This window comes from Alosa pseudoharengus, unplaced genomic scaffold (genome assembly GCF_046254945.1).
Source record: "Alosa pseudoharengus isolate Yale_2024_CS ecotype anadromous, Long Island Sound unplaced genomic scaffold, YU_APseudo_1.1 YU_APseudo_1.1_scf_7, whole genome shotgun sequence".
NCBI lineage: Eukaryota > Metazoa > Chordata > Actinopteri > Clupeiformes > Clupeidae > Alosa > Alosa pseudoharengus.
Window position 1 is genome coordinate 22,870,665 of NW_027468859.1, and position 10,906 is coordinate 22,881,570.

General features: G+C 39.7%; 1 protein-coding gene across 3 annotated transcripts in view; it reads left to right on the forward strand.

Annotated features, from left to right (window-relative positions):
• Window positions 1-5,879, forward strand: part of LOC143110238 (choline/ethanolamine transporter flvcr2b-like) — a 65,286-nt gene extending 59,407 nt beyond the window's left edge. For 2 of the 3 annotated variants that reach the window (XR_012984095.1, XR_012984094.1), the window contains exons 10-11: window positions 1,052-1,224; window positions 5,151-5,879. Coding sequence is in view for 1 of the 3 variants with exons in the window: in XM_076273129.1 (XP_076129244.1) it covers window positions 5,151-5,207 (57 nt within the window). In the remaining 2 variants the exon portion in view is untranslated. The remainder of the gene's footprint in view (window positions 1-1,051; window positions 1,225-5,150) is intronic. The other variant, XM_076273129.1, reaches the window with a different exon arrangement.
• Window positions 5,880-10,906: the final 5,027 nt, after the last annotated feature.

Below are 10,906 nucleotides of genomic sequence, written 5' to 3' on the forward strand. Positions count from 1 at the left end.
TGCCCCTTGTGTTGTTTCATCTCACTTGTTTTAAAGAGCGAACTCAAAAAGCCCCCACACGTGGACGTGTAAGGTATAGATCTATTGCATGTTCTGAGGAGCATGCCATGCCATAGCGTATTTGTCTTTTATAAGTGGTTGTTCATGTTACAGTAAAAAGAATTTGATACCTAAAAGTTCAAAGCAAAAGTACAAAACAAAATCAAATTGGCTATATGACGTTGCATGATGTTAGGATAATATTGTAGTCATGCATTTCAACAAATTTACTATACACAATATATAGTCATATAACAACATATGACTATGCTGTGGAAAGCAAATAAATGACACAGATGAATGATCCTGAAATAACAAGTATGCTAAACCAGGAAACCCTAACACCTGTTTTTGGATATGATCTCTCAACTGATGCACAGATTACACTATTATGAGTCTAATTCAGTTCTGAATTTTCACAGAAATAATCGCTAGTTGAATGTTTGTGTTAATGTACATTCTTCCACCAATCAGCTCGCTTTAAAACAATGTCATGAACCATGTTTGCAGGACCCTCGTTTTGGATCCTCAGTGCCATCAAAAACCTCTGGTGACATTGACTGGGTACACACACACACACACACCCGAGCACAGAGAACCTTATATGATGAAGACCCGTGATCAGTGCTTGTCTTGAGGGGATGGGCAGGTGGGCAGGACTGTCAGTGACTGACTGAAAATCTCAATTCTGGTCAAATGAGAGCTACTTCACAGAACAAAAATGTCACGCTTTTAGGGAAAAGGTAAAAAAATAAAAAATAATAATAATGGTCTTATCTTGATCTTACACTCCCTTAAAAATATCTGCGTAGAGAGAGTGTTGCACACATACTGTGCAGTGATGGTGGATGTGTTACCCAAGTGCTAAACAATGTCACCAGACGGTGTGAGAATGCTTCTGATGGTATGAGGTGTCTGTGTACCCTTCCTACCCTACCCACATTCATTGTGAACCACCTGCTGTTGTTGCATCATCCAACCCCACCCCTCTACCCCCCACCTCCTTTGCCAGGCGGCGAAGGAACGTCTCGAGGGGCCAGACTACGGCGCCACGGCTCTGATCACCCCTCCACAGCTATGATCATTTAATCCCCTCACCCCCCCCCCTCCCATTTCCCACACTCCCCTTTTCCCATTTGAACCCCCTGTCCCTCAAATCTACACATCCACACCGCCATACCCAAGGTAGGAGCTGCCTGGCTGCTGATTTCCCACTCATTCCTTCAAGCTTCTGATCCAATCCCCCTCCTCTCCCCACCCTCTCAGCCTTCCCTCTCTTGCTGCTAATCTGCTGGCTAATCATGTCAATCATGTTTACACACAATCACGTGCACACAGTACATTATACAGCCAAGAAGCATTATAGTCAGGCATAGTTTTCACCATCTGAATAGGGAGACATATTCTGTTAACATTATGCAGATGATGATGCCAAAGACTAGTAGATGTTGCAGTAAGTTGCTGAGGTTATTCCTTTAAGCTCTCGAGGTTATGCTATTAAGCACTCAAGCAGCATCATCTCATGACAAGTTTAGGAGTTTAACCGCCTCCCTGTGGCTAGCTAAAGAACTGCACATAAAGGGCATGTAAAGGACAATTATCACGTGCCATTAGACTCTAACAAAGTCCTTGTAGGCAAGTCTCCCTACTCGGCAGCCATCTTGGTAACACACTTTTTTGGGCAGTTATCAGGAAGCTATTTTCCTATTCAAATAAATGGGGAGGCATACAGGAAAGGGCAGGGTATGTGTAGACTACTGCCATATTGGCATTACAAACTAACCCTATGCATTTCTATGGATGATTCTTTGAGTGTTGTGTCCCCTCATTAGAAAGTCTTAGACTATAATGAGTCGGCTCCACTCACTAGTCAAGTAGAAGACTGTAGATTGCATTACAATTAATTATACTAGTGCAGTGCCCGTTCAAACATGCTATTCTTTTAGAAAACCCGTAGCCCAATTACATGGCCGCAGGTAGGTCTGCTTTAAAAATAAGATGATAGGGTAAAACTTCAGCTAAGCATTCAAATTCATTTTCAGCTAAGCATTCAAAACTGAATATTATATTATAATACATTATAATAAATGTGCAGTGAGCAGAATCTAAGCATAGCTGCACTGACATTTCAAAATGACACAAGTTCAACAGCTGTTTTAAGTTTTTGGGACTCAAAAACAGTCTCTTGCAGCCTATAAGTGAGATCACGCTCTGCCACTCATTGTCTGCAGCTGGTATTGCTTTGCATGTTTTGAAACCTCCTTAAATTTGGGACCTCGCTCGTTTCAATTTCTGACCTTGCAGTCGGAAATGTCAATTGTTTATTCAGAGTCTAATGACCGTTTTAAATAGCCACTGCAGCCTACCCATGTTTGTTGGCGTGTTGTTGCAAAATCCACTGAATCATTTTATGCAAGCAAACCGCATACAGAGGCAGATTGACAGATATATGACACACACAGACAGATGTTCCTGTATTTTATAGATAGATACAGGGTTCCCATGGGTCATGGAATTTCTGGAATATCGTGGAATTTTGGAAAGTCTGTTCCAGACATGGAAAGTCAGGGAATTTTACCATTTTGGGGGCAAAGTCATGGAAAATCAAGGAATTAATGTTATAGCAGTTGAAAATGCACTTGCCTAAATTAAAGGCACCCTTAACAGTTTTTTTACCTTAACCTAACGTATCCAAAATCATTTTGTTGGCACATAACCTCATAACATACATGACAAAAGGCACTTCTGCCATTGCGGTCTTCTGTAGGCGATTACCAATCTAGCAAGAGCTGCTATTCTACAGGAATTCAGAGATCTTTTTCTACAGACTGCTGTCGGTGCATTCCCTCTATATTATATTGGAGTTATGTTCATACTTTGTTGCAAAAGATACATATTTAGCTAATGTTATTAAGGGTGCCTTGAATACAAATATATTTGGTTATATTTTGTTTTTTTTGTTTTACTGCTTGCTTGAGTGGTTGTGGTTAGCCCAACTGTGTTTATTCAATGCCCAGTTTGTCAAAGAGTCTTGAACGGCATGTGGCTGCTCTGAAATCTTTGGTAGGTATAATGTACCATTCATATGGTAGGTCATGGAAATTCAGGTTTTTTGTCAGGGAAAGTCAGGGAAAAAGTCATGGAATTTTACATTTGACTTACAGTGGGAACAGTGTAGATAGTATGACACATTGGTATTAAATTGTGACCTTTTGGATCTTTACATGCAAGGGTTATTTATGTGATGCTATTAATGGGAAGCATTGAACTGCTTTGAATCTTTGCCATCTGTAGTATCCCTACTCTGACACACCTGTCTGAACTCACTCATGCTAGCCATTATTAGTACAAGCCAGTCTATATGAATTGACAAATGTTCAGAGTAGGGATTACTGTATGTTTAAAAAAGAAATTAAATTGAAAAAATATAATGTCCGCAACACTGCTTTTGACTCGCAATTATTTAATGCACAACAGAAGAAGACCCAGCAGGGTCGAAACGTTGCCTGTTGTGCATTAAATAATTGGGAGTCAAAAGCAGTGTTGCGGACATTATATTTTTTCAATTGAGTATAGTTTTCTTTTGTCCTGCACCTGCCAGAAGGTGGGATGTGCACACAATAACTGTTTTCTAAAAAAGAAAGTCCCCAGTAATCAAACTCATGACCTCAGTGTTGTTGGAGCACCAGTGAAGACATATTCATATGGTGTTGCATGTAGTGTTATCATATGGTGTTGCATGTAGTGTTATCATATCCTCCTGAGAACCAATCCATAGACCTATGTCCTCTGTAGTGGACATAAGTTCTAGAAGCATACCCCTTTACCCCTTTGAGCTTTTCTATCAATTCCTGTGGTCTTTTAAAGAGGACATCCTGGGCTATCATGTGATTGGCTGGGTTGCTGGGAACCTCCTCTTCCTGGTTCTCAAAAATGGTTGACATCAAAACAAGCACATTTTATGGAAGGAGAGATAAGTCAAATAGTGTCTTCTTATTAAGCATTCATTATGATGGCAATATATGGTCTTGTTAATGAAAATGTCAGGAATCATATGATTCATTTTGAAAGAAGTTAAGTTATTTACATTTTGAAATAATAGTGACTTTATGAATGTCCATTATAATGGACACCAGGACCATAATATTTAGATTTTTTGGGGAATTTAGGAGATCATTTGTATAGGATGAATGAGGCGGGGTCAGATTTGGAGCTCTCAGGTGATGAGTGAGTGAAACAGAGATGAGGACTATGAACCTGTGCCTCAAGAAGATAGTGAGGAAGAGTAAGACTAAAAAATGAATTATCGCAGATGAAAGAAAAACATGAAAATGAAATGAACAATCCAGAAAAAAGAAATACAACTGTCCAAAAAGGCAAATAAAGTAGTCTAGAAGGATAAATAACATTTCCCTTATATTTGGTTAAGTTTACCCTTAATTTAATACCACTAAAAGCATAATTTGTCCATCATTTTGTCTATTTTCATGGCTACCTTTTCATAGTAAAACGGTCCTTTTGTCCACCACAGGGGACATGCTATAAAATGTAAAATAAAAATAAATTTTAAAAAAATAAAAATTGTAAGATGTTTTTTTTTAATCCTAAATAGAAAGGAAATCACAATTCTTGAACACTTTTTCTTGGTTCCCAGGAGGATATGGTGTTGCATGTAGTGTTATCATATGGTGTTGCATGTAGTGTTATCCCAAAATAGGGCTCATCATGTGATTTATAATGCTTGCATCCTAACACAAGTGTTCAGTGTCTAAACCAATAGTAGCACAAAGGTCAAGGGCAAATGTACAATATGCATCACAAGGCCACTTAAGGAGGAGGACACAAATGTGCCTGATGACAGCTATCAGAAAGAAAATGGGGTCATGAATTGTAATGTCACTGATATATGAGTGATTTCATAAATGTAGCAACATGACTAAAGTGAACTACTGTAGATAATATAAAAAAATACATCAACAGGTACAAAAATGAGCAGTCATACCTTTGTCTGAAAATGGCTGACAGGATATGATGGCCTCTGTGCTGCCAAACAGAACTGGGACAAGAGATATGTGGTATGTGGCACTAAATAATGTCATTCTTGCACACAGGCAAACCAGAACGGAACACTTCCGTCGTCTACCATTGTGACTGAAGCCAGACTGTAGAGAGGATGTGGGTGACTCCTTCTGTTGTACTGAGGGAAAACCACGTGTGCACAATAAGATTTAAGGCTTTGAAAATCATCTCACAGCACAAAAAATGGCCTCCAACAGTGAGACTTTTTTTTCTGTTTGTTTTTACCATTATTACAGTATTAGCATCATAAAAACTGTTCACTTGATTTTTGTCAGATAATGAATGTTTGTAAATTCCAAATGTTTAGTGCCTAGTGTTCGGTTCAAAAATGATTTGTTTGTATAGATACGTGTTTTTTTTTCTCTTCTAAACTATGTGCACAAAACAACAGCCATGGAAATCCTTTGTCAGGTTCTTATCAATAGAACTGGAAACTTCTTTATCTTTATGTTTAAGGGGTGTAGGATTTTATATATAATTTGAAAGATGTATGTATGTGTACTTTTTAGACTGAAGTTCCAAGAAAATATAATTGTGTCTTACAGTGGGAGTCAATCACTGTATTTGTTCCATAAAGCACATGACATTGATCATTTTTATACCACCTCTGTGAAGTGATTTTAAACATGCCACAAGTGTGTGACAATAATGATAACAAGTCAACATTTTTATATTGAAGTGCTTTTTGTAATTTTACATTTACTCATTTTTATTTGTATGGACAGAAAAACAATGTGTAATAAATAAGGAAATTGACTCAAGTCCTGCAAAGTCTTCCTTCCAGTAGTGTCGGCCCAGCATAATGAAAAGTTAGCAAGAAAAATCTTGTGTTGGGTTTATCATTCGAGGAGTGTTCGAAGAAAAGTTGTCAACAATTTAGAAAAGCTTTAATTGTACCTTCGCCAATATTGGGGACATTCTAAAATTATTGGAACAGAAGCAAAGGTGAGCAAACATGGCCAATATTAAAAGCAAATGTTACATATTCAGGATGGTTGGTAGCCTAGAAATCTAGACGCACCCTAGCGGCAGCAAATTACATTTGCTTCCAGGGCTAGATGGTTGGGCCTGGACCTGTGATTTTACCATATGTTATGGTAGCATGTACGGTTAACATGAACTGATGTGGTTGTATGTCATGGTAACCTACATATGCTAAACATAAGCTGCTGAGGCCTTGAAGCCCAGCCAGACACTCACAGCAACCACATTCATAAAAGTGAAGACGTGTCTGACTGCACTAGCCATGTGCCAGTGAGAACTTGCACTGCCCAAATACATTCCAAGCTGGGGCTTTAGAACTGTAACTTGTCCAAATCTGGACAGTTGCTATTGTTGACAGGGGGTTACTGTCTAGTGATGGTGCGTGAAGGGCATTGCATGTGGTCCCTGAGCATGCATTCCATAGTTTCACTTTTTTCCTCACACCACACAACAGTGGTCATCAGGGCGCTTGTTAGTCAGAATGGTGGTCGCTGAGGCAGTCAGTTAAACCTAATGTAGAGTTTCAAGCCAAGGGCAGTGGCAAAATGTGCACTTATGGACTAAGCTGGGGCCAGGCCCTGTTTCAGGTCCAGGATTTCATTCAGACTTTACAGGGAAGACTGACACCATCTAGTGGTAGAAATAGGTACAACAAAGATATAAGCTTGACCCCAGTTGTTAATAGTATGCTGCTCTGTTTATCTATAATCTAATTAAACACATAAAGCAGGCACTTAATGTTGGGATGCTCAAAAGATCTTTTGCAATAGTCATCAAGAACATTCAGACAGCAAAACAATAATATCCCTACGAAATTAAATGAATTAAATTACACATGCAGAAATGTAACCATGGATTTTGAGTATGATTTATTTATGGTGGCTAGGAAAATTAAACAAATACAAATGATCAAAGTGGGTTGATAGGTCTTTCTAGTCCTCTTTGGCAATGCAGCAGTTCAGTTTCCTAAGGAACTGAAAAAACCTACAAACAGAATTTCTATTACAACATCAATTACTTTGAAGTATTCAAAAAGGCTTTCTGTTGATCTGACAGGTATAAGTTTACATTTTCCCCAACTTCTTGTGTCAGTTCATCAGCGACCTCAAGTCTAGCACATTCTTCAAAGAGATCATGTTAACTGTTTTGTGTGTTTGCAATCTCACCTCTCTTTAATGCTTCTCGTCTTTTTCCTCTCCTGCTCTACCACGATGTCACCTGCTACTAGGGACTCGGAGGACAATGTGCTGGTAGCCTCTAGACTTTGACCATCAGCATCCAGATTCACCATCAAATGCTCTGCCACAGCACTCTGTGTCAAAAAGAGAGAGAGAAAGAGAGAGAGACACACACAGACAGACAGTAAGAGAGAGGAGCTTGACTCATTAGGTTGCTGCAATACTTTTCCTTCAGCTACATATTTACTGTCTGCAGCAGGCAGACTGGATTTCTAATTGGCTAATATTGTCCAACTTCTGCCTGATACCAAAATATGTCCAACATCTGTGTACATTACCATACAACTCTATACCTATCATGGATTATACTGGTGAGGAGTATGACATGGTTCTGATGGTCTGAATGTTCTTTCACCTGTGTGGAATGTTCTGAAACACTCTCTAGGTCTAGGTCCTCTTGTTCTCTCTTGCACTGGATGGGAGGCAGAGGGGCAACTGGGTTGCAGAATGCTCTCAGAAGGGGTGGGTTCAAAGGGGGGAGCATAGCTGGCAATGGGGGTAGCTTGGATGGCAGAGGAGCTAGTTTTGATGGCAGAGGAGGGAGTTGTGATGGCAGAGGAGGGAGTTGTGATGGCAGAGGAAAATAGCATCTTGTTAAATTGACGACGCTATAAGGGTGAAAGGCTGTCCTTCTGATACTAATGCACCAACAATATCTGAGATGAAATGACAGGAGCTAGGGTGTTCCTTTCCTCCGCATCCTCTATCATATCCATAACTTATGAGTACTGTGCTATCTTAGGAAATGTTACGTTAAGAACTAGACACTAATATTTTGACAAGATAGATCGAAAACAGAACTGCATCTTTTTTTCAGTAACTCACAATGTTCTTACGTCCTCCATTTTCTGCTGTATTCCAGAGCTGAGGGACTCTGGCCACTGCGTCTCTGCTCTGCTGCCTGGTGATGGTGTCCAAGTGTAAAACTTGCTCCCTCCATGTTGCCCACTCCAAGCTGTCCTCTTCTTCCTCTTTCTTCACCCACTCCTCAAGCTCCACCATTCTCATGCGGTCCAGAGAATGTATTACCCTGGGCAGCTGAGCAATGGCGTCTTTGAGCATTAAACACTCTCCTTCTTCCCTTTTTTGATGAGAGATCTGTTTCTTTCCCTTGTCCATTTCTCCACTTCCATGACCCGCGTCTCTCTACCCTCCAGCAGGACTGCTAACTTCCTCTCTCTTTCCCCCTGTCTGCTCCTCATCACTTGCTTCATCTCTCTCCTCATGCTTTCTATGGCCACCTTCAAAGCCTGTTCTTGGCCTGTTGCAGCATCCCGCACAACCTTCAGAGTCTCAGCCCTGAGGTCCAAATTAAGCCTTGGTGAGCTAAGGGTGAACAGTCTGTGAGGTTCTGAAGAACGATGCATGCGTTCCAGATCCTCGGCAGAAATGAATTTGGAAGTGAACTCAGTCAGGTCCTGCAAGTAAAATGTGAGGTGATCACTGATAAGTACTGTGATTCACATTCCAACTTTATCTAAGATAGGTTTTCTTTTTTTTAATGTGTAATACATTTTCACAGTCTTACCCCACCGAAGTCCTCTGCACTGGATTTTACCTGGGAGGTTGCTTTCCCTTTGGCCGCTGGTGAATCACTGTTCACATGGGTCTAAAATAAACCAAGACGTTTATATTTACCTATGCCGTTTTTCCTCTCGAACTTTTTCACAATGTTTAAGGTGAAATGGGTAGACCTTTGTTATTAATCCAACTTATTATTTGGAAACGCACAGTAGACTATAATACGATTCATTTAGAAAGTGGAAATATGGGGGGATCTATAAAGTAATTAAAAACTCATAAAAGTAGGCCTACTATCTCCGAAATTCCCCTAAACTCACCATAGTGAAGACGCAACCTCTTGATTGGACAAAATGTGAATTTGCTATATGGAAGAACAATCTCTATTTAACTTTCTTTCCTCGATCGGTCTGTTTGTGTGTTGCTTTGCGCTCCATCCAGAACAGGGGCCTATTGCACAAAACTAGGATAAGGGATTAAGCCGGGATATCTTGGTTATCCTGGCTCAATTTATCCGTGATCCAGTTGCACAAAAGCGGGATAGGGGGCAGCAGGATATGTTATGGTATAAGTTACCATGGCGATTTATTCTGTGGAGCTAGCCTGCTCCAGACCAGGCTAAGTTCCAGGATCTATTTAATCTCATCCCGACACTGGCATGCATTCAGAAGGTGTCATAATGATCCTACAATTCCAATTCCGTGCAGTTTGGACGATGTTAGCCAGAGATATCTACGATTACACCTAATTTTTGCTTTTTCATTTTAGGTTTCAGGTTCAGGATTTCATTCAAGCTTTACAGGGAAGACTGACACCATCTAGTGGTAGAGATAGGCACAAAAAAAAAGACACAACCCTGACACCAGGGGGGTATTCCATCAACCTCGCTAAAGGCCAAACCTGGCTTATTATTTTGATAAGTCTCGCTAATTTTAGTGAGAATTCCGTTCCATTAATGAGGTTAACGTGAATCCCAGCTTGGTAACCATGGGAATGTATGCCACAGAACTAACCTGCTCCGTAGCAGGTTAACTTTCAAGCTAAATTAAGCTGTGTTGCAAAAAAAAAAAAATCAGTCGGAAAACGAGTCCAAAAAGATGGTTCCGTCAACCTGTGCTCTGGTCACCTGTAGCATACTACTTCAAAAATAGAAGCCTATAGAAATATTTTTTCCGACAGTGCACCAAGCATGGATTTACACATTCACTAGCTCCAAAGAATGTATGAAGATTATACGATTAAAAATGTTTTAACTTCACATGCGTGTGGTTCTAGGAATCGTGCTACTCTGCGTCATCTACGTTCGGTGGTGGTGTAACGTGCAGCGAGACGGCATAGGATAGGATTTACATTCTTTGGTGTTCGCAGGTTCGCTTCCCATACGAAGTATTAAGGCTACATTGTTTATCACCTTGATAATGGAATTTTTAGTTATAATCTTTGATGAAAGACATATGTCTACTGCTGATAAAGGGTCATGCACATTTGGTAGGCTGTTCAGTGACAGCTTTGCCAGTGGGCTAGCCTATTATATCTGATGCAAGCCAAAGGATAATTATTCTGTAGCCTAGGCAGCTAATAATTAAAACTGCTTCATGTGTCGACGATTGTTCATGAATGTCAAATCAACTGTGTGCTACACAGATTAAATATTAGGCATAAATTGAATTGAAAGCCATTGCATTTCAGATAATTTTATTTCAAAACACTTTGGGATTTATGGGAGACAATAGCCTATTATGTTGATACTAATTTATTTTATGACCACCTACACCTAGACAATAATTTGGAGTGAATGAACTCTTTTAATCTAAGAACGTAAGCTAGGCTATAGATAGTTTTGAATATCTATATGCATATCCATAAGTTGTTTTTGAGTTTATACTATTTATTCATGCACTCGTTTTGTTCAAGCATAGACTAGACCTATGTGTTCAAGAGTGAAGCCAATCAAACTTGCAATTGATTTCAAAACCATTAGCATTGTTGTTTTAAATGTATGCTTTCATTATTCTCCCATTTCTGTAGGCAATCTATTTTTTTCT